Consider the following 23,188-nt stretch of genomic DNA (forward strand, 5'->3'; position numbering starts at 1 on the left):
TCGCCCTGTGCGGACGCCCTCAGCTGTGCCCAGACATGACCCAGTCCGTCACAGTGGCGTAGTCGACAGGATCCACAGATCTTGGTCAATTGAGCTTTGGGATCAGGACCCCACGCTGTCTAAATTTGATTTGTGGTACTGAGAGTGCGGTTGGTTAAAGGGCAGCTGAAATGAGTCAGCACCAGTATGAGAGCCTAAGTAGAGAGGCTCTGAAGGATTTGTGCTTGGGGAGAGGCATTGCCTTTAGGAAAAGGGCCTCTAAACTAGATCTGGTAGTGTTGTTACTAGCCAGAGATGTGGATGAAAGGGAGCAGAAACGAGCAAAGGAAGCTGCTGAAAGAAGGCGGAAGGCAGATGAAGAAATTGCTAAGAGAAAGCAGGAGATGGATCGGGAACTTGAGATGAGAAAAGCAGAACATGCAGAGAGAATGGCAGAGCATGCAAAGAAGATGGCCCTAGCCAAGGAGGAACATGCTAGACTTGACCTCCAGCTTAAGAGACTAAAAGAACAAGAGAGACTGTATTCTCCTTAAGGTTCAATGTATAACTCTGTGGGTATGCGGTGTGCTTATGATATGGCAGACGTATTTTGCCCAGCTGATGTGATGACCCAACCCCAAAGCATGTGTGAATGCAAACCTTTTGTGTTACCTGTAGCTAGCAGGGAGGTTTGGGAAGGGGGTGCATGTGGCTATGGAAAGTTTCCTGGAGCTGGTCAGTCTCCCTGTAACCAAGGGGAAAGTGTCTCTACATGTGTGCCTGTGGCAGATGGCTGTGTGTCTGTGCAGGGGGGCAGTGAGTCTGTGAGTGTGGGACCCAAGGGCTTGTCTGACGCCTCAGATGAGGCTGGAATCAGAAACAGGGCAAGAAGGGCCCAGAAGTCAGGGAAATGTTTCTCTGGGGCAGTCTGGAGTGGCTGGCCAGAGTGAAGTTTTAGTTGAGGAGTTGTTGGCTGGTGAGGTTTGTGGAATTGAACCTGCACAAGCTGAAATTGAGTTGTGTGAAGCACAGAGTGTGCAAGCTGGCAATTTGGCTGGTGGAAGTAACAGTGGGTCAGTAAAGGAAGCTGTCTGTGTCTAGCTGTATGCCTGAGATTAGCCAGGGGTGTTGGGACAAGAGAGAAACTGTCTCTGATTGCCTGTCTGTGTGTGGGGAAGAGTTTCTTCCTTTGTCTAAGGAAGGTGCCCCACAGCCTGTGTTGGCTGAGAGCAGGGCTGTTGTCCCAGAGTTGGGTCTGGATACAAAGGCCCAGAAAGGAGGTGTCTCTAAGTTTGTGTCTGCTGGGGAGGAGGATGCTGTGACTTGGGTAGATCCAGGCAGTGTCTTGCCAGAACCCCAGAGACCAGACAGTGGGGACCCTGATGTTGTGCCTGATGCTGCTGTGTTGCTGGAAGAGGGGAAAGTGACTCTGTGGGACCAGGGTGACCCCTTAGCCCAGGCACAAGGAGAGAATGAGGGACTGTTAACTCTGGAGCCTAATGATGACATGGAACTATACAGCCATCTAGAGAGCTGCAAAGGGAGAGAAGGTGCCTCTGACCCTGTCTCTTGTGAGTCTGCCTGTGTGCCTGAGAGGGGATTGTCTGTGAATCCACCGGAGGGGCCAGAGATGATTCAGGGAGTAAGGGAATCGCAGGAGGAGTTGGTTGTGGCTCAGCAGGGCAATGCTGCTGCAGAGCCAGAGAAGGGTGAACTGCTGCTTAAGGAAGCTCATAGGGAAGAGAGTCCTGGCAGTGCTTGTAGCAAGCAGTTTGCAGTAACTGAGAGAGGTGACAATGCCTGGCTTGGAGAAGGCATCCAGGAGAAAGCTCTGCCTGTAAAAGGCAGCAGCTTGTTGTGTGAGTCACTTGTTGCAGTGCCTGACAGACAGAACTTGTCCATTAGCAGTGACTCCACTGACTTGGATATAGCCAAATCCAGTGTGGATGGTTGTGAAGTCTCAGAGGGACGGAGGGTTGTTCCAGATGAGGCAGGAACAGCCAGAGAATTGGAGCAGGCTGATAACCCAGTGACTGTGGGTGACCAGCTTGCTGGGAAGTCAGTGTGTGTGGGACAGGATTATTCCCAGGTGAATGAGGAGAGTGGGAAGTTAGTGTCTCAGATTCAGGAGAAGGACTGTGTAGCTCTGTATGCAGAGCAGAACAGCTGTGTGGTCACTCTCCCTAGGATGCAGGAGATGGCGATTAAGCTCCCATCTCTGGACACGGTGGACACTCATAATCAATCAGGGCGTTTGATATCTGGTTCCATGTGGAAACAGAGGTTGGAGGTGGCCAGAGGAGAGACTTGGGAGTCTACAGCTCACTGCTGTTACCCCACTGAGTGGGGGAAGGGGGAGAATTCCAGGGCCATTGTGAGCCAGGGAGTCACGCCCAGCCAGCCCTTTGTCTTAGGCAGGCCAGAGGTTTCAGGCCTGGAGCCCAGAGGACAAGGGGGAGGGGCAGGGCTTGCTTTGGCAAAGAAGATTTGCCGTTTGAACCTGAAGGGCCAAAACTGCAATGGTGGGGGGCCAGAGAAGGGGCCTGATGGAGAATGTCAATATACACCTGTGATTGTTCTTGTTACTGATGTTAATTCTTGTTGCAGAGAATTGTAAGGGTATACAATGGGCATGATCTTATGGAAATACCATGTAATCTGTCCGGAGATGTACCAAACAACAGACGGTATATAAGGGGACATTGTGATGTTGCTAATGCATGGTTAATGCTTGTAGCTAGTCTTGGAACTTTTTACAGGACAAAAGGTTCCAGCCAGAAGGTTCTGTGTGAGAAGGGAAACTGAGGCACACCACCATTTTGTTTTCGTGGCTAAGTGCAAAAATGGCTACACAATTTGGGGTGAGAGTACCTGCATTCACACGATGTTAATTGTTGTTCAGAGAGTTGCCAGAGCTGGCCTGGATAAATTCACTAATTCTTTCAACTCAGGGCAAAAGCACCTGACATGCTTAAGGATCATGCCGCAGAAGCAGATCCAAGTAGCTGTGGTTCTACCAAGTTCTACCTTGGGTTGGTGAGACAGTGCAAGGACATGGTTGTCAATAGGGCAGACCTTGCAATAATGAACCCTATTTTAGGCACACTTGGTTCTCATACTCTCATTCAGCTCTGTACTGTTGTTTCTGCCATTGGGTAGAACATGTGATGACCCAGAGCCAAAGCATGGGGAGGCCTGTGATGCCCTCAGAGATGTTACTGGCATCACTTCCTGCATTAATTTTGCGTTGGGGGGTGTCACGTTACTGGAATTTGAGGGAAGCAGCCAGATCATGGCTGCACCCATAGGTAGGGGTGCTGGCCCCAAAAATGATATAAAAGGGGGCCATGTGGAGTGTTGAATGGGAGCTTACTGTTTGCCGATCCTGCGTACGCTATTTATGTGAGTGTATAGTGTCTGTGTGTATAGGTAGGAATCTGTAATCTGTGTGGAAGCTGAATATTTCTCTGAATGTGGTTGAGCATTGGGCAGAGCCCGGCCTATGGACGTGCTAATTAGCGAGGCCCTATGGGACAATGGCACTCAATGGGCCAAGGACACACCTAAAGCATGAGGGCGGAGACCTAAGAGCTGCCAGCAGAAAGAGGCTGAGGGCCAGGTGACTGGCTTCAGTCAAGAAGAGGCCAGGAAGGAGGTATAAAGAGGCCATGTGGGGGACTCCATTTTGTTCTCAGCTCAGCACTTCATCCCAGAGGCAGCACTGCAGGGATCGAAGAGCCTGGAAGACCTGTGAACCCATCCTGATGCTAGGATGTGCAACAAGAACTTTTAAACCAGCAGCTGTAACATCTCTGCTAGAGCCTGCATCGAGGACTGGGAGATTCGGTGCATGTAACGTACTATCCTTTAACAACCTTACTCTCATGCTTTTCTTTCTTGTGTTAATAAACCTTTAGTTGTTTGTTAGATGTTAAACGATTGGCCCAGCGTGATTTGTGGGTAAGGTCCAGAGGGTAAATTGACCAGGGATCTGTGGCTGGTTTCTTGGAACCGGACAGAACTTGTTCGGGGTAGGTGGGATTGGGTGTTAGGACCCCCCACCTGTGTATAGGCCCGGGGCCATCTGGGGCATGGATATTGCTGGGGTGTCGGAGGGGTTTTGCTCGTGACGCTTCAGGCAGGCAGCTGAAGCGCTCTGTGGGACTGGTTTGTGGCCTGTTTGGAGAGGTCACCAGTCTGGGGGCTGTAAGGAGCCCCGGATTTGAGCAATTCGCCCTGAGCGGACGCCCTCAGCTGTGCCCAGACATGACCCGGTCCGTCACACCCCCTTTCCTCGCAACCCCCCCACACCCACTCACCCACCCTCCACACGCACCCCCTTCCCTCGCAATCCCCCCACACCCACTCCCCCTCCCTCCACACGCACCCCCTTCCCCTCCCCACCCCTTGCCACATACCCTGTTCCCCCCCCAGCCACATCCACACACACACTCCTATGCCCACCCTCCCACACCCTAGGGCGGGGGTCTCTGTCAACATGTACGGCACTCTAGTGTCAATGCAGATGGAAGCCAGAGGCCCATGGCAGCACATCTGCCTTTTATAGCAGTATCGTCCCATGCACACCGCTGGGCTTTGCTGTGTCATGCTGGACTCATTAACCCCAAAATCCTCAAGGTGACCCCCTGTCTGCATAAGGTTGCTTTGTTACTGGGCATTTCTTCTCTCCTCTCTCTGGCTCCACTCTTTATCCGCCTGCTGAGGACATCAGTCTGCTCTTGTCCAGCCATCAGTGCGATCCTGATACCAATTAGCATGTCAGGCCCATGTTCCCGGTAAGCTGTGCACTTGTGCAGCCACTCAGGAGACATTCAAATGCTGCCCATGGCTAGGCTTTTGTTTCCACGCATGGTGCACATTCACACATGTCTCGGTGCACAACATTATTCCACACATAGATGGAAAGGATTAGTGGGAACAGTGGGTGGTGCTTTTTAATTTCTCCACTTCCCTTATGACCAGCCGGTCCATCTGGTCCTGGTGCCTCCTCTCTCTTATCTGTTAGCATACCAGACATTTCTCCCCCTCCGAACAGTAAATCCTTGCAAAAGCTGGGCTTTTTGCAGAGCAAAGCGAAGCTAAACACTCCTGTCCTTAATTCAACAATTTCTTACTAGTGCTACTAAAAATAAACTAAACCCAAACACTGTTTCTTCTTGCCAAGTCCACACTAAACCAGCTATGGAAAATCACTTCTTCTTAGCACTTTTCTCTGTTAGGCTTTTGGGCTGCAGGAGCCGGGTGGAGAGTGTGGTGGCTAATCCGCAGGCTCTGCCCTCCACCCCAGACTGTGCTGCATCACCATGGCTACCTGCCTACCCTACCAGGCCGTGCGCACCCCCCTGTAAAGAGCAGCATGCTCTTCTGGCTCAGTTTGAGGACGACAGTGTACAGAACAGACACAGCCATTGGAAAACCCAAGTACAGCATGCGGCTCAAAGCACCCTACCTACAGCGAGGTATAAACGATTCACACCTGGTCCCACACGGGCCGCTCCCCGCGGGCGCCCACCGCCCGGCCGGAGAGCGACAGGCCTTAGCGAGCGCTGGCATCTCTGGACGCACCTCCGGGCAAGACAAGGCACCTGCTGTTCGCAACACGTGTGCGGGGCCCGACCGAGTCACCAAGGCGAGTCCGGCTCAGCTCTGCCGTCCAGGGCGCTATACGCAGCTGTTCACCCCAAAGCGCAGCCGGGGGACAGTGAGCCCAGCCCAAAGCCATGGGGTCCTCCTGGGGTGGGGGGATCACCCCCCCCGGCCAGGCATGGACCCGGGTTAAAGCGGCGCTGGAGTGTAAGGTGGAGGGGCCCTGGACTAGCAGGGTGGGGGGGTGGGACCATGCAGCTAAGAGCTGCAGGCTGGGCAGCAGCAGCATCTCCTGGTAGGACTTGGGGCCCAGGGGGTGGGGGGATGGAAGGAGCCCCGCTCTCAGCCAGTCCCGGTGCCTGGGGCCTTGCGTAGGAGCCAGGCCACGCTCTAAGGCCGGTCACTCAGCACCGTGGGGCGTCCCAACCCGGCTCGCCCGAGGAGACTGTGGCGGGATCACAAAGCAAGTGGCTCTGGTGAGGATGAAGGGGGGGGGGGGGGGTGACCCTGTCACCAGTGGGCTCAGAGGGACCTGGCCCTTGTGCTCTTCGGGGAATCGTACCAGAAAGGGGCCGGGGAGGCAGGACGGGGGCAGGGCCGGCAGCACGAGGGGGCTGGGCCCCATGTAAAGGAGCAGGGAGGAGGCAGGTCAGTGCCAGGGCACAGCCCATGAGAATCCACCTCCCCCCGGTGTAAGGGACCCGGCCCCAAGGAGCCCCGGGGGGTGAATTTCTCTTTGGAGCCCCGGCTGTCCTGCCCTGGAACCTGCTCCCCATCCCAGACCCCCCGGCCATGCGTGGGCACGGTCAGTCACAGGCCCTGCAGGGGCATGTCCTCCCCTCGTCCCGCCTGCCGCTGGACCAGCAGGGTGACTGCACCGTTCTGTGCTCTCCGGGGGCCTGTTCTGCCCCAAGCCCAGTCTCCAGGCGGCAGATTTTGCAGCCAAGGAAGCAGTGCGGCTCCTGGGCGATCCCAGGGGGTAACACACCGGCCCAGTGGCAGCAGGGGGACGGCTGGGGGTGCGCCGGGGGCAGGCCCAGCAGGGGCCACATGCAGTCTGGGGAACGTGTGTCCGGGGCGAGGCGGATCCACAAGGAAACAGCCCTGCCCTGGCCTGGGGCTGCTCTGGGGTCTGCTCCTGGAGAAGCGGAGCCACAGTCCTGTGGGTACAAGCCTGGGCCAAGCCTCGGCTAGAGGAAACCGGCACCACTTGCTGCAGCGCAGGCCTGGGCCCGTGATTCACGAGGACACGGACTCAGAGATGGAAATTCCCCGGGCGGCTGGGAGACCGTCTGCGAGGGGCTAGCTCAGTCCCACACCCGCGGCCCCAGCCTGGCTCAGGGCCCGCCCCAGCCCTGCTCTCCCATGGCTCCTGGGGACGAGGCTGCAGGAGGTGCTGGTTAAGTGCAACCCGCGCCTGGTAAAATCGGTCCCTGCCTGGTTCCAGACCAGGTGCCATTGCCAGGTGGCCTGGGGCGTGTAACCAGGGGGCTGCAGTTGCTCTAGAGAGGGCTCCATGCGGCCCAGGGGCGGCGGCTGCACCCACCACACCAGGCAAGGCGGGTGCTGGCCAGTTGGAGGCAGAGGCAGGAGAGTGATCAAAGGGCAGGGACGTGGTGCAGCGCGAGAGCCTGGAGGAGCCTGTCCATGCAGCTGCCGCAGAGACTAGATCCCGCTCTGCCAGCACCAGCAGGCACCTGGCCCCGGGCTCTCCTGTGCCACAGGCCAAGGTCTGACCTGGCCCAGCGGCTGGCAGCTGAAGCTGGATAACGCTGCAGAGATAGGGAGATGGCTGTGGTGCCCACCCAGTGCCCCATGTGGGTGTGTTGTACTTGCCTTTATCCTCCCCACAAGCAGGTTTGGATAGAATAAGGGACATGGCCAAGGCCAAGCAGAAAGTCTGTGGCAAAGCTGGGAAATGACCATGAGTCTCCTGGCTCCCAGGCCAGAGCCGCCTCTTCCAGGCTCCTGCCCTCTGTCTCTGGTTCAGTGAGAGCTGTGCACTCCCAGAGTGCAGGGTCTGGCTGGTGCCCAGAGAAAACGATGCTGCCTATTGCACGTACGTCACTTTCCCCGAACATTGAGCCTGCTGCTACAACCAGCCAGGGCCTGCCAGCTCCCTGCAGCAGGTCAGCGCGCAGCTGTGGGCTGTGCTAGGTGGGGAAGAGGATAGAGACCTTCTGGCGCTAGCATGCCCTGTTACTGGCCCCTCACTGCCGGCTGGCGCCCCAGGGCAGCTGTAGGTGCAGAGACAAGCCAGCCCCACGGATGTTTACTCACTGCAGGGGAAGCAAACTCCCCGCCAGGCAGGCGCAAGCTCGGGGCGAGGGCTTGCTGGTAGTGGGTGTTTTGATCAGACAAGCCTGTATTTGCAAGCAGCAGAACACGGCCCATGTCAGCCGCGCGTGCAAGCACAGAGGTCACGAAGCTCTGGCTCCTGTCAGCTGCGATTCTTCAAGGCGCCGTAGGACCCTAAACGTGCAGGGCCAGCCTGGACATCTCGGCCCGCTTCTGCAAGGCCCACGCGCGTCTGCCAGCTGGCGGCGTGGGGCCTGACCGTGCTGCAGGGCAAGGGGGACGCTAGCTGGGGGAGGGGCGCCTGCGCTGTATCCCCAGCCGGGCACTGACACCCTCACACCCCGTGAAGGGCCAGCGATGGCCGCTTCCCCCAGAGGCTTCCTTCTGCCAGCCTGGTTCCCCTACCCCCCACCCTGCCTTGCTACAGGATTTGGGCCATCTACCCGCAGACGGATCCAGAGCAAGGAGCCTGCCTGGGGGGTGTCCCTGGAGTGGTTTGCCATGGACGTCCCCCGGGCAGTTGGGTGGTTCCCAGCTGTGGCAGGACATTGCCAGACCCCCCCCCCCCCCCCAGGGCCATAAACCCACCGCCCTGTGCTGGTTCCCTGTAACGCCCAGCCCGGACCTGCCTGCTGCAGGGGAGCAGCCCGTGAGCTTTGGCCGGCTCCCTGCACTTCCCCACCCTGGGGTCAAACTCCACTAACTCACATGACAGGCACAGCAAAGGCCCAGGGTCCAGGCTCGCTCCCCTTCAGCACCCCCACCCGAGCAGCAGGTTCTGGGCCGCCTGGGGTCAGTCCTTACCCTGCCCTGGTCTGTCGGCCGAGGGCAGTAACCTGGCCCGCAGGCCCCAGGTCTGATCAGCGACTGGCATAGGAACCTGCTGGCGCCGAGCAGAGAGCCCAGGCCTGGGCGCAGCTCCCCTGCCCGCGAGAGTCACAGCCCAGACGTGCACGCACACAGCTTGTGTTTATTGACCATGCTCCTGTGGACACGACACGGGAGGACACGCAAGGCGGCAGCCGTGGTGGCCGCAGGACGGGATGCCGGGCGGGGACGTTACAGCTACACGGAAATCAACACTTGCTCGGCCCAGGCAGCACAGCGAAGGGGGAGGGGCTCTGGCGCCGGGGGGTGCACACGGGGGATAACCCCCTATTGGGCAGAGGGTCCCCACTCCACAGCCAGCCCTGCTCCCAGCTCCGTGCCCCAGCACCCACCAGGGGCCAGGCGGTGCCAATGCCTCTGTGGTCCCGGCGCCGGGCAAAGAGTGCGGGGGGAGGCTAACCCCACACACAGGGACGGAGAGGCCTCATGGACCAGCCCCACTACAAGGGCTCTGGAACAGGGCCTGGGCCCCCAGACATTGGCTCTGCCCGGGAGGGGGGGTTGTGGGCAGTAGCTGGCAGCCCCCGCCAGGCCCGAGCCGGAGTAGGGACAGTGGCCGCTGTGCCGGGCGCTCTAGGGGCACAGGTCCGGCTGGGCCGAGAGCCCTGAAGGCAGCTGCATGGGGGGCAGGGAAGGGCAGGGGGATGGGGCTGGATGGGGGAGGGGAGCGCCCAACATACAGTGGCCCAGGCAGTAACTGAGCAGTTGGGGGGGGGAGCTGAGCTTTGCCCTGGGGCAGAGACCTCCTGCCCGTGCCCAACCCCATAGCCACAAGACGGGCCTGGTGCCAGGGCTCCCCCGCTGTGCCGGCTGCCTGGGCGGGGCAGACCCGAGGGCTCTGCTCTCAGGGCAGGGCGGGCAGTGCTAACCCTCTGCCCCCACACCAGTCCCCACAGCGCTGTGCGGGGCTGAGGCCTCCCTCCCCTGCGCCAGTGCCGGGGGTGGGAAGCCAGAGATGGGTCCTCCCCCACCCCTGGGACACTGGCGACAGAGCCACGGGGGAGGGGGGTCAGGCCGGGCCCACGCAGGGCAGCAGAGCGGGCAGGGGCCGGGGAGCCGCGAAGCAGCATGCGGGGAGGCCGGCTCTGCAGCCCGACACACAGACAGCTGGCCCCTTGCTCCCTGCTACTGCTGGGGAGCTCCGGGGCCCGTCTGGGCGGTTCCCAGCCCCTCGAGGCTTCCACACGCCCAGGCCCTGCCTTGCCGCCGACAGAGAAATGCTCAGACGGACACCAGGTGTGAACGGAGTTAAAAATACCCTGCCCCGCCCCCCCCCAGGCCAGGGCGCAGCCTGGGGCGGAGGACTCGGGCATCACAGTTTGAGGAATCTGGAGGGTGGATCCTCCTTTATTTACAAAGTCCCTGGCCCCGCGGGCCCCATGGCCACAGGGCGGCAGCAGGCTGGAGCATCAGGCCAGGGCAAAGCCCAGCTCTCGGCCGCCTGCCCTCACAGCTGCAGCTCCAGCCACAGACCAACAGTCCCAAGGCAACTCTTCCCCGGGCAGGCAGGACACGTGCCACGGTGAGAGTGGCACCTGCCCAGAGCACCACGCTCCGGCCACCCCCCACCAAGCACCTCGACACGTGCCAGAACACGTGTGCTCTCCCACCAGCACACTCGCGCCTCACCGGCCTGCCGCCGGGCACGCACGCTGGCTCACTAGCACCTCCAACCCACACACGCACGCCCGCACCCTCGTGTCTCCTCTCCCCCGGGGGCCAGGATCCAGGCACCGGCCCCTCCTCACTAGTGCCCCAAAGGGCCTCAAGCACCCTCGTGCTACAGTCCAGCAGGAGTTTAAAAAAGGAAAAGGCAGAAGAAACATCCAAAAGAAAACTAACAACCACCCAAAGCAGCTACGGCGGCCCCAGCCGGTCACCAGGGGCAGCCACTAAGGAAAGTTTCCTCGGGGAAACACCAAGCCAAGGGAAAGCACGGACGCCAGCGAAGGGCCCGCAGGCTCCCGGGCTAGGACGCAGGCTCGGCGGCAGGCTCTCCTCGTGCTCCGGGACAGCCCCCAGGGACAGCGCCCGGGGGAGCGCAGGCCAGGGTCCTTCACTGCGTGCCCAGGGGGCATGTCATGGTCAGGGCGTCCTCTTCCTGGATGGTCTCCAGCTCCGCCGTCTGCACGGCCTGCGTGATGAGCGTCAGCTCCTGGCACAGCGTCTCGAAGCGGTAGCTCACCCGGATGTCCGGCACGTTGGTGCGTCTGATGTCGTTCCCCTCCGAGCCCTCCTTTAGGTAACTGGGCCCCAGCCAGTAGCTCTTCACCTGGGGAAGAGGACGGGGAGGGGCGGTCAGGCGGTCTCAGGGTGGGGACCCCACCCGGATGGATCACACACTGGCTGGGACCCACGGCTGAAATGCAGCCAGCTCGGGAGCAGCCGCTGTTCAACAGAGCACAGCAATGCTACACTGCGGTCAAGGTGGGGAGCAGACCAGAGCCCCACGCCCCAGAGACATGCAGGGCAGGGGTACAGGGCCCCACGCCCCAGAGACATGCAGAGCAGGGGTACAGGGCCCCACGCCCCAGAGACATGCAGAGCAGGGGTACAGGGCCCCACACCCCAGAGACATGCAGAGCAGGGGTACAGGGCCCCACGCCCCAGAGACATGCAGGGCAGGGGTACAGGGCCCCACGCCCCAGAGACATGCAGAGCAGGGGTACAGGGCCCCACGCCCCAGAGACATGCAGAGCAGGGGTACAGGGCCCCACGCCCCAGAGACATGCAGGGCAGGGGTACAGGGCCCCACGCCCCAGAGACATGCAGAGCAGGGGTACAGGGCCCCACGCCCCAGAGACATGCAGGGCAGGGGTACAGGGCCCCACGCCCCAGAGACATGCAGGGCAGGGGTACAGGGCCCCACACCCCAGAGACATGCAGGGCAGGGGTACAGGGCCCCACGCCCCAGAGACATGCAGGGCAGGGGTACAGGGCCCCACGCCCCAGAGACATGGAGGGCAGGGGTACAGGGCCCCACCCCCCAGAGACATGCAGGGCAGGGGTACAGGGCCCCACCCCCCAGAGACATGCAGGGCAGGGGTACAGGGCCCCACGCCCCAGAGACATGTGCCAGGCCGGAACACAGAGGGTGTGAGGTATTGAGCACAGCACCCCCCTAACGCTGGGCAGGGGAGATGGGGTGCAGGGTACAGGGCATGGTGCCCCCTACACTGGGCAGGGGAGATGGGGTGCAGGTCCAGGCCCCCTACCCCAGGCGGAGGAGATGGGGTGCAGGGTACAGGCACAGCGCCCCCTACACCGGGCAGAGGAGATGGGGTACAGGTCCAGGCACGGTGCCCCTACCCCAGGGTACAGAGATGGGGCGCAGTGCCCCTGGCACCCGGCCCAGGTTCCTCAGCGTGGCCGGGAGCTGCACACGGGCTGGGGGTGGGGCCGGTACCTTGTGGGAGAAGCCGCTCATGAGCACGCTGTTGCGAGCGAGTTCGCACATGTCGCAGGAGCTGAGCTTCCACACCTGCGTGGCGATGCTGTACTCCTCCATCAGCGGCTCCTGCAACGGCACGGCCGGGTCAGCCGCCCCTGTGCCCGCCCTGAGCCCGCCGGGTTAGCAGGGCAGGGGGTCAGACCCACGGTGTGCCCGCTGGCCAGAGAGCTCTCCCCGGCCTGCCAGGCCCACACTGCCCTCCCCTCCCCACGCCGAGCTCCGTTCTCTCCGTGTGCCCCCCGCCATGGCATCCGGGCTTCCTCAAGACCTGCAACGGAGATCCGGCCCCCGCCCCGGGCAGTGGACAGTTGTGGGGGAGCACAGCTGGTGCAGGCAGCACCCAACTGCTTCCCCCACCCGGGCCAAGCCCCTAGAGCCCCCAGTGTGGCCATCCGAGCCTCTGGCCTCTCGGCTGGGAGGCTGCCAGGGCCCGAGGGGGAAGTCGCAGCCCAGACCCTTCCCGTGGGGCAGCACGAGGGCTCCTCGTGAGCACGGCCATTTCCAGGCACCCTGCGCCCGCCCCCAGGGTCCAGCGCACGCGTGGCCTGGCCGCATGCACCGGCAGCCTCCAGACTCCAGCCCGGCAGCCCAGATGGGGGGAGTCTTGGGCCCGAATGGAAGGGCAGGAATAGGCCACGGCTCCCTGAGACTGGCCCAGGAGCCAGAGGGCCGGCCCGGGCGCAGGGCACAGCCCCAGCCGAGCGCTGCTGGGCAGGACGCACAGAAACCTGGGCAAGGCGGGAGGTGCCAAGCAGAGCAGGCCAGCCCGTGGCACTGGGGCACGCCGCCGCCCTCAGAGCCCGGCGGTGGCGATTCCAAGTGGCGGCAGCTGGCAGCAGCTCCCCAGCGCCGGCCGGGCCGGGCCGGGCCGGGGGCTCACCTTGGTGAAGTGGAACTGCAGCGGGTCGTCGGTGGAGAGCGAGACCATGAGGCCGCGGGACAGGTACTCGGGCAGCGGGTTGCGGTGGTAGCTCAGGAAGAGGCTGTTGTTGCTGAGCGGGGACATGGCGATGCCGATCTGGGCCAGGTAGTACAGGTACTGCAGCACGGGCGCCTGGGCAGGACCAGCCGGGTTAGCGGGGCAGGGGGTCAGACCCACAGTCTGGCTGGCCAGAGAGCTCTCCCCGGCCTGCCAGGTCCGCACTGCCCTCCCCTCCCCGTGCCAAGCTCGGTGTGCCCCTCACCACAGTGCCCGGGCTCCCCCTTCCCTCCGACCTGCTGCAATGGAGAGTGGCCCCCGGCCTGCCTGCACCCAAGCACCACTGGCCCGGCAGGGCACTGCCCAGCTCCCCCCCACAACAGTTTGGCACCTGAGGCGGGGAGCTCAAATGACGCCCCAGGCCCCTCGCTTGAGCCAAAACTTTGACGGGTCCCAATTCTGCCTCCTTCCTGTTCTCTCATGGGCCTGCTCTGCTCCCCGCCCCAGGAAAGGAGAATTAACTTACACTGCCTTGTTCAAAAAGTGTCAACGTGCCCCCACACACGCAGCCTGGCCCTGGGGGCCCCCCCCCCACAGCCTGGCACCCGAGGCGGCCGCCTCCGCGCGCCTCACGGGAAGGCCGGCCCTGCCCCGGGGCTCACCTTGCGGAGCAGCAGCCCGTGCGAGATGTTCTCCGACAGCATGAAGGCCGACACCAGGTGGTGGATGGGGCCCGCCTCCCCGCAGTGAGGCCGCAGGACGAAGGTGTGGAAGCCCCTCCGCCTGCAGAGAGGTTGCCAGAGGCAGGTCAGGCTGGGCACGGACACGCCGCACGGAGCCATGTGGGCAGGGGAGGCCGGAACCGGCGCTGCCCAAATGTAACCTCCAGGAGCAGGCTCCCCATGGCAGGGATCCCCAGACAGACCCTGCACCCCATATCCCGCTGGCTGGCCCCCGCAGCCACGGGGGTAACAGCAGCTGGGTGAGTGAAGTCCTCCCCTGAAGGGCCAGTGGGGGGGCAGGGCCCTACTCCCCACGGCCCAGGCCCGGGGGACGAGCGGGACGAGGGTCCCCTACCTGCGCAGGTGGTTCAGCACCGTCATGTTGGCGTACATGTAGTACAGGTAGTAGGCGTAGGGCGGGTTGTCCTCCTCCACCCAGGACCCGGGCAGGGGGCTGTCCTGGTTGAAGATGTGATGCTCCGGCTTGGATTCGTCGTCCACGCTGTCGAAGCCGTCCACCTGCCACCGGGAGGGGAGCGTGAGACGCTGGAGGGGGAGCGTGTGGACCGGACAGGAGGGCCTTCCTGGGGCACCCCCTTGGAGGCAGTGCTGTGCCACCCGGGGGACTAGAGATCCCACGCCCCAGCTGGCCGGAGAGGAGAGACATGCCCGGGGCAGCCAGATGTGACACGTTACCCTCCCCGAGAAGGCTCTTGGCACCCCATGGTCAGACAGGGGCCTGCACTGGACACTGGCTGCCCCCCCCCCCCCCCGCGCCCCCCGCCCAGGGCCTCTGGCAGCCCGCCCCATGCTGCAGCACGCACATGCTCCAGGAAGAGGTGCAGCTCCGGGTGGCTGGCAGGGTGGATGGTGGCTTCAAAGAGGGGCAGGAAAATATTCTCCAGCATCTCCTGGAAGTTGGCCAGCTGCTTCTTGGTGCGGTACACGTCGCTGAGAGAGACAGGGGCCGGCTCTGAGCAGGACACCACCCTGCCCAGGCCTGCTCAGCCGCCAGCTCCCCAGTTCTGCTCTTGCTTCCACCCGCTTCAGTGAGGCTAGTCCCGATGGGCGCTGGGGTCAGGGCATCAGACCCCCGGCCGTGGGGCTCAGGACTCCTCTAGGCCTCTCCCTGCCCCAGACTCAGAGCTGTCAATCCCCCCCTTCCAGGTTCCCTCATCCTGCCGCATCCCCCCATCTTCTCCCTCCCCCGGCTGGGCCCAAGTGCCGAGATCCAGGTTGGCTTCCCCTCCAGCCAGGGAGCCCCTGCCCGGTCCAGCCAAGCCAGGGGCCCAGAGCAGCTACTGGGATCCAGGGAACGATCGCCAGCACGAAGCTCTGCCTGGAACCCCGGGCCCTGCTGGCAGGGATACTCACAAGAGACGCGGCACCTGCACCAGCCAGCGCACGTTGTTGGAGTGCACCTTGTGGCTCACGGCCCACTTGGCCAGCTTGTCCCACTCGTCCCGCGAGCGGCCGTAGATGGAGAGCCGCAGCTCGGCGTTCTGGTACTTGCTCTCCTCCAGGTCGGACATCACCTCCTGCGGGGGGACATGCACCGGCCGTGGAAGCGCCTCCCCGCCCGCGGGCCGGCCCGGGACACGGAGACGCGCAGGCACCACGCGGCTGGCAAAGCCCCCGGCCGCTCGCGAAACACGAGACACTGACGCGCCCAGGCCTCGAGAGGGGAGACAGGCTGAACCAGGCTCATCACACGTCTCTGGATCCCCGCCCCCTCCACCCGGCTTGTTCTGTTTCCACCCGGAGTCTCTGCGGTGCAGATCCCCGACAGCCGGAGCCTTCCAGACTCGCCCCGGCACTGAGCAGCCAGACACCAACCCCCTCGCCTTACACCAGCGACACCAAGCAAGTCAGACAGCGAGCGGGTGCCAGGCTACCCTGGCCCTTTCTGACCCTGCCCCCCCGATAGACGCGACCTTGGGCTTTTTTCCAGGCTGCCCGCTCAGGGGCCGGGAGGCGGAAGGGGGCCTGGGGCTGTTGGCTGGACTCCGCAGCGGGGCACAGAGGCACCAGGGCAGGGGAACAGCCCTGCAGGGGAGCACGGGGCCGGAGGCAGCCCTCACCTTGATGATGTGGGCGAAGTACTTCCCTGAGACCTCGTTGTCCGTCTTGATGAAGATCTCGCGCAGGATGGACTCCCCGATGGGGTTGTACTTGGTGTTGAACTTGTCGAAGCGGTGGAAGGTGTTCCGGTCCTGTGCCGGGGCAGAGGGACCCGTCAGCGCATCGGCAGCCAGGACAGCACGGCCCAGCTCTCCCAGATCTCCCTGCTCCCGCCCTCCCTTCCCTGGCTCCCACCCAGCCCACGGCACCCCCTGCCTCCTGCTCCACCCCTTACGAGACCTGACGAGTCCTCCTCCCGAGGGCCCCAGCTGCCCAGACAGCCCCCTGGAGCGGATCCAGCATTCGGCTCAGCAATGGCGTAAGCGGGCGTAAGCGGGCACCAGGGAGAAGGGGGGGAGCTTCAGCCCCGGAGCCGGGTCCCTTGGGCAGCACGGTGGGGCAGGTTCTACCCAAATGGGTTTGCTTTCCCATGCTCCCCCGCCTCCCCGGCCTGGGGGGGACAGTCCCTCCTGCAGGGCTGCGGAGCCAGGGGGACGCACCGCATGGACGTCCAGCGTGTCCACGCTGAGGTCGTAGGCCGTGAGGTTCATGGTCTCGAAGACCTCCTTCAGCGTCTGCTCCTTGCCCCGCTCCACGTGCACGATCTCGTCCAGGTGCTTCTTCATGGTGCGCTTGATGAAACGCAGCAGGTGCTTCTGGTTCATGCAGGACGAGGCGTGGATGTGCGTGTCCACCTGTGGCGGGGCAGGACACGCATGACCAAGGCTCCGGCGCTAGAGCCCAGCCCTCCCAGCAGCCTGGAGCCCTCCCGGGAGCGGGGGCCCTGGATCACCAGCTTAGGACCCGAGGCCAGCAGGGTGGTGGCCATGGCCCAGTGCAGCAGAGAGGCCAGGCCATGCAGGCGGATGCCAGAGGCCCCTGCAGCCCGGGCGGGGCTGGTGCTGCTGCTGCGGGACACAGGCCTTGCTCCCCGGGGCGGCCGGTCCAGCAGGGAGTTTGCTCCGGCCCTGGTGGTACCTTGCGGATGTTGTAGAAGTCCCGGTGGGGAACCTTCTTCTGAGCTGCCAGCTCCTTCATCTCGTTGAGCAGAACGTGCATCTGGAACTTGGAGCTGAGGTACTGCAGCCGCCGGTAGCAGAAGGATTTTCTGGACAACGGAACAGGTGATGGATCTCAGGTCTCTGCCCACGAGCCCGGGGACCTGAACCCCCTTCACTGCAGGGCAGCGGTTGCCTAGTGGGTAGAGCACCAGACTAGGACAGAGGAGCCCTGGCGCTGATGCTCTGTGGCCAGGGGGTCATTAACAGCAACTCTCAGGGGCTGGCATCTGAAGAGGGGGTGTCCTGTACCCCGGCCCGCAGCTGAGGCAGGGCCAGTCCCATTCACACCCCGGGCGGCTCTGGGTTCTGCTCTGCGGCTCTAAGGGCGCAGCAGCCAGCCCGGCAGCGGGGCCAGGTGGCTGCCCAGGCGGGAGCGGCTGCCTAAGCCACGTGGCCCATCTCCGCCGGGGCGCCCCGGGAGCAGGAGGGGAAGCCGCTCTGCTTACATGGGGCCGTTGATGATCAGCGCCATCAAGACGTTCATGTCGGCGATGAACTCCTGCAGATCAGGGTACGGCAGGTCCAGCTCCGTGCTCCTGCGGGGGGAGAGGGCCTGGCTCAGACTCGGCGCACAGCCGGGGGCAAGGAAAGGGAGCAGCCCCGGACAGGGCACCCAGCTGGCATGTGCCAGGGTCCCAGCTCTACTCCAGGGACTACTTAGGTGGCCCGGCTCCAGAGGAGACACCCTCCGATTCTTCCTCCGGGAGGGGGGGGGCAGCGTGGCCCAGTGGTTAGAGCACAGGGCTGGAACCTGGCTCTCGGTGGCACCTGGAAAGCCAGGCTTGCAGGAGGGGGTGAACATGGAGGGGAAGAAACTCCAAGGGGATGACCCCTGGCTAGCGCCATGCAGGCAGAGGGCCAAGGGCACTTGCTCTTATGCCCAGATCCCAAGAGGCTGCTTCTCCTTTCAAACCCACCAGCCTTGTTCCTCGCCGGGCCCCGCCCTGGGGCTCCCCCCCCCGCCCTGCCCCCGCCTGCACTCACCCGTCGGTGACCCCCCGCTTGGTGTAGACGTGGATCACTCCGCTGACCATGCGGAGGCCGAAGCCCAGGTCGGGCGGCATGGCCGCAGGCGGGCAGGTCTCGTAGGGGTGCAGATTAGTGAATGGGGGGTGCACAGGAGCATCTGCAAACAGGAGGAGGAGCCGGGCAGGGGGCGTCAGACCCAACGGGGCCTGGGCAGAGCCCGGCGCTAGCCTGGCACCGGGTCCCTCGGCGAAGGCTGGGGAGGCTCAGAGCGGGGCTGCCCGTCCAGACACATCACTCGCCCCCTCCCCCCGACTCCCTCCATCTTGCAAGCCAGACTTTCGCCCCTTCCCCCCACCAGGGAGCCCCCTCCTTCAGGACCCCCCCTCTGGCCTCCCCCTTGGAATGCGGGGCAGGGCAGCCCCACCAGGAGGCAAGGCCACGTTATCAGTGGTGGGTAGGGGCGAGTTGCCCAGCACTTCATCAGGGAGCTGAGAGGTGTGGGCGGAGGAGGCGTGGGGGTGGGGGGAGCTCCTCCTCCCCCAAGTGTATTCTGCAGCTTACTGGGCCTCCCTCCACAAAGCCCTGCTCAGCTCCCCTCCCGGCCCCCTTCCCTTGGGGCATCCCGCGGTTTCCCCCACACTCACTGCTCTCCGCCCCCCGCAGTTCTGGCCTCACCAGCAGCCATGAGGGTCTCCGGGATCTCCTCATAGATCCGGGTCTCCAGTGGCTTCACGGAGAGCTCCTGCAGGAAGCGGCCAGTGGTCTTGCAGAAGCTCTGCAGGGAGAGCCCCATGTATTTCTCCCGGATGAACAGCGCCTTCACCACGCTCTTGGCTGCGTCCAGCAGGTCTGTGAAAGGCACCTGGAGGGGGAAGAGGAGACCAGCTCTAGCCAGGGTTGGGCCCACGGCTTGGAACTAGGGCAGCTTTCCATGGATGAGCATAGGACTGGGATGATCTAGCCTATAGGTGAGCTGCTTTAAGGCTTAACATAGGGCCTGGTTTTTCCCCAGGGACGAGAGAACAGGGAATCTTGCTCACATGTAAAGGATCAAAATGATCAGGAAACTTGGGCTTTGGAAGTGGGGTTTTTTTCTTCAGTAATATCCTGCAGCCGTAAGTTCCACAGGTTAACACCACAAGTGAGTATTTCATCGGGCTTGAATGTTCCCTTTTAATTTCACTGATCTCCGCGCTCTCTTTCACACACACGTGTCTCTCTCTCAGACACACACACACGTGCGCACATGGGCATGCCCCAGGCAAGGACTGAAGAGCTGCCAGACCCAAACGGTCACCTAGGTATCTCCTCAGCCACTCACCACTGTGGCACCTGAGCACCTACATTTCAGTGCAACACGGCTCCTTTTCAGCCACTAACAGGGCTCTCACCAGACGGCTCCTGAATCCAGGCACAGGCCCCCAGCTCCCCACAACCCTGCACTCCCTCGTCCCCGGGCCTTCCATCACTGTCCATCAGCTGACCTAGGAAAGGCAGCTCAGCAGTTCAGGCGTTAGCCTGGGATGTGAGAAACCTGGCTCCGGCCCACTCCACAGACCCCCTGTGAGACTTTGGCTTTCCAGGCCCAGGTCTCTACAACTGCAACAGCAGCATCTCCCTGCACCAAGCAGAAGGGGAAGGATCAATATGGCAAAGAGGGAAACCTAGAACACTAGGACTGGAAGGGAACTCGAGTGGTCAGCAAGTCCAGTCCGCTGCCCCCACGGCAGGACCAAATACTGTCTAGACCATCCCTGATAGACATTTATCTAACCTACTCGTAAATATCTCCAGAGATGGGGATTCCACAACCTCCCTGGGCAATTTATTCCAGTGTTTGACCACCCTGACAGGTAGGAACTTTTTCCTAATGTCCAACCTAAACCTCCCTTGCTGCAGTTTAAGCCCATTGCTTCTTGTTCTATCCTCAGAGGTCAAGATGAACAAGTTTTCTCCCTCCTCCTTGTGACACCCTTTTAGATACCTGAAAACAGCTATCCTGTCTCCCCTCAGTCTTCTCTTTTCTAAACTAAACAAACCCAATTCCTTCAGCCTTCCTTCATAGGTCATGTTCTCTAGACCTTTCATCATTCTCGTTGCTCTTTTCTGGACCCTCTCCAATTTCTCCACATCTTTCCTGAAATGCGGTGCCCAGAACTGGACACAATACTCCAACTGAGGCCTAACCAGCGCAGAGTAGAGCGGCAGAATGACTCCTCGTGTCTTGCTCACAACACACCTGTTAATACATCCCAGAATCATGTTTGCTTTTTTTGCAACAGCATCACACTGCTGATTCATATTCAACTCGTGGTCCACTATGACCCCTAGATCCCTTTCTGCCATACTCCTTCCCAGACAGTCGCTTCCCATTCTGCCTGTGTGAAACGGACTGTTCCTTCCTAAGTGGAGCACTTTGCATTTGTCTTTATTAAACGTCATCCTATTGACCTCTGACCATTTCTCCAATTTGTCCAGATCATTTTGAATGATGACCCCAATTCAAGGAACAGGGAGGCACTCGGTTATATGGTAACAATGGCCCTAAAAGCACCCTAGATAGGCCCCGTTGGCCTCCCTATTTCAGGAGCTGGACTGGGACTAGCTGAGCTGAGCCATGTGGCGAGCCCTGCCTGGCCCAATAGGAGCAGCCCCCATCCGTGGCTGCTCCAGTCCAGCTGGGCCCACCGCACCCACGCGGCTCCCCTCCCGCAGTGGGCAGCTAACTGGCTAAACACGTCGTTTAACCGTTCACGTTTGACATCCCTAGCGGGGACGCAGTGCTGCCTCCTGCCCTGCCTGGGGTGCGGAGCCAGCAGGATACACAGGGGGCTGGAGCCTGAAGGCAAGCTCTGCTATGGGCCTCAGCCACGGAGACGGGAGGAGCCACGGATCCCCCGAGGGGCCTGGGCGTGTCCCCAGTCCAGCAACCAGGGTAGGAGCATCACCTGCCCATTCACAATTGCTACCAGTTTGCTCTTTGCTCTTCCCACCCTGGATCAGTCAGTTTCTCTTTCTAGTCAGTGTCACTCTCTGATAGTCAAGTTCCCCACCTGCCAGCAAAGGGTTAAATTACACCCGTGGACACAAAACCCCCAGGAACACACCCTGGCAAAGCCCATGGCAGTCGGGGCCAGCACTAGTCCCGGGGCGATGTGCTGGGCCGTCTCCCGGCCACGTGCTGGTCCTGGACAGCTCCTTAGCCAATTCACACTGCTGCACACAAGCTGCCACACAAGGACAGTGCCCGGAAGATGGGCACCCGTTGCTATTTTAGCCAGGAGAACTGTGCTGGGAACAAAGGACTATCTGTAGAGGTCACCTTGATCCGGTGGGGGACGGGGACAGGGACAGAAGAACGGGCCTCACCCTCAGCTGATGGAAACTGGCACCACTCTGTTGATGCCAGTGGAGCCATGCCAATTTACACCAGCTGGGGACTTGGCCCAGAGATTTCTGGCCCCTGGATGGAGATCAAGGGAAACTCACAAGGGGCTCACAGATTCTGGAGAGGAGAGGAGAGGACCAGGGGCTCTCTGCTGCCTATCACCCAAGAAGAGAAGGTTTGGGGGAAGCTGCCGGGGCCCAGCCTGTGAAACCAGGTGCAGTACGGTGCCAGGTGACTAGGGAAGGGGCATCTCAGGGCACCCCCGTGCCACGAGTGAAGGAGTCACTGCAGCAACAGGATTAGCACTAACAGGGCAGCGAGGAAGGGGCGGGGGGCAGGCCAGCACCCAGTAGAAGGCTGCCGGAGACCCGGGGGACGTCCTCGGGCTGCTGGCCCGTGCCAGGGTCTGTTGCGGTCACGTCTTCGCCATTATCGTTAGCCGTGCTAGATCACAGGCAAGCCCGCCCCTTCGCCTGCTGCGAGGACCTGACACAGGGAGGGCAGGGACTGGCGGGCCCACGAGATCAGAGAACGGGACACAGGGGAGGCCACTTTCCATCGGCCCCAGGTCACAGGGACGGGCTGGCGTGTGGGAGAATGAGCCGACCCCTCTGGGGGCACCGGCTCGGATCCAGAGGGGACTGGCTGGCTCCTGGGGTCTCTGCAAGAGTGGGGGAGCAGCCCACGTAACCCTCAGTTCCCACGCCCAGGCAGCCCGATGCCAGGCAGACTCACCCCACACGTCTCCTCCCCGGAGATGGTGACCCTCTGGAACTCCCACTCCAGCAGCACATCCCGCTCCTTGGGGAGATGATCCACCAGGTCCTCGCTCTGCTCCTTGTACTGCCTGGGGATGGGGGGCAAGAGACGGTCAGGGAGCAAGAGCACACGTCCGGCCCCGGCCGTACCTCGGCTGCCCCGTCCCAGCCTGTGAAACTACCAGAGAAAGACACATGGCACAAGGAGACGTGCAACACGGGACCCCCCAGGGGGTGGCTGGGGGTAACCACAGGGCAGGGAGAGCTCCCAGGACCTCCCCAGCCACACAGCAGCGCCTGGGTGCCCGCCGGTTCCCAGTAAGCAGATGCACGACTCAGCAGAGCTGGGCGCCGGGGGCTGGTGCCCAGCTGGGGTAGCCGCCTCCTGGGGAGCAGCCTGTAGCAAGGAGGGTCCCGTTCAGCAGCCATCAGGGCTCAGCTTGGCTGCTGGAGGCTGCGTTACTGGGAACCTGGCCCAGGGACACACGACAACAAACGGCAACAGAGACACGAGGCGGCGCCTGCCCCGTCTGCGCGTCCAAGAGCGAAGGCAGGAGGGAAAGACAGCGCAGAGCAACGGCCGGGCCGGGCCGGGCGGGACGAGCGAGGCAGCCCCCCCAGCGCTCCAGCCAGCCTCCCTCTGGCGGGCACCTTCCCCAGACCCACCCCTGCCGCTACAGCGACTGGAGCCCTGGCTTCCCTCCCAGGACTGCTGCTCCGCCTGCCTACCCCCGAGAGCCCTGCGTAGCCCTCCCGGCTCCTCCTCCTTGGCCAGGAGCAACGGTCCCAAGTGGCCGAGGGGGAGGTCTGGGTGGGACAGCAGGGAACACGGGCGGGTGGGGAAGCCCTGGGGCGGGTTCCCTCCATCCCTCGAGGTCTCCAAGCCCTGGCTGCGATGATTTATTGGGGCTGGTCTAGATACCTCCTGAGGTCTCTGCCAACCCAGACCCTCTAGATCCCTCTTCTGTCCTCGCTGGGCCCCCTTCCCACCCCGAGAGGGAGCACCCTGCTTAGCATGGCTCCGCCC

At 62.2% G+C, this 23,188-nt stretch overlaps 1 protein-coding gene across 2 annotated transcripts in view; it reads right to left on the bottom strand.

Annotated features, from left to right (window-relative positions):
* Window positions 1-8,834: 8,834 nt before the first annotated feature.
* AMPD2 (adenosine monophosphate deaminase 2) overlaps window positions 8,835-23,188 on the bottom strand; it is a 30,190-nt gene continuing 15,836 nt past the window's right edge. For both annotated transcript variants that reach the window (XM_075909893.1, XM_075909894.1), the window contains 14 exons: window positions 22,139-22,250; window positions 18,691-18,877; window positions 18,031-18,172; window positions 17,493-17,582; window positions 16,964-17,093; window positions 16,486-16,680; window positions 15,946-16,077; window positions 15,239-15,402; window positions 14,689-14,815; window positions 14,220-14,383; window positions 13,805-13,925; window positions 13,104-13,277; window positions 12,179-12,289; window positions 8,835-11,044 (listed from right to left, as the gene is read on the bottom strand). In XM_075909893.1, coding sequence (XP_075766008.1) covers window positions 10,829-11,044; window positions 12,179-12,289; window positions 13,104-13,277; window positions 13,805-13,925; window positions 14,220-14,383; window positions 14,689-14,815; window positions 15,239-15,402; window positions 15,946-16,077; window positions 16,486-16,680; window positions 16,964-17,093; window positions 17,493-17,582; window positions 18,031-18,172; window positions 18,691-18,877; window positions 22,139-22,250 — 2,065 coding nt within the window. In that variant the 3' untranslated portion in view covers window positions 8,835-10,828. The remainder of the gene's footprint in view (window positions 11,045-12,178; window positions 12,290-13,103; window positions 13,278-13,804; window positions 13,926-14,219; window positions 14,384-14,688; window positions 14,816-15,238; window positions 15,403-15,945; window positions 16,078-16,485; window positions 16,681-16,963; window positions 17,094-17,492; window positions 17,583-18,030; window positions 18,173-18,690; window positions 18,878-22,138; window positions 22,251-23,188) is intronic.

Source organism: Pelodiscus sinensis, chromosome 27, assembly GCF_049634645.1.
Source record: "Pelodiscus sinensis isolate JC-2024 chromosome 27, ASM4963464v1, whole genome shotgun sequence".
In the NCBI taxonomy this organism is placed as follows: Eukaryota; Metazoa; Chordata; order Testudines; family Trionychidae; genus Pelodiscus; species Pelodiscus sinensis.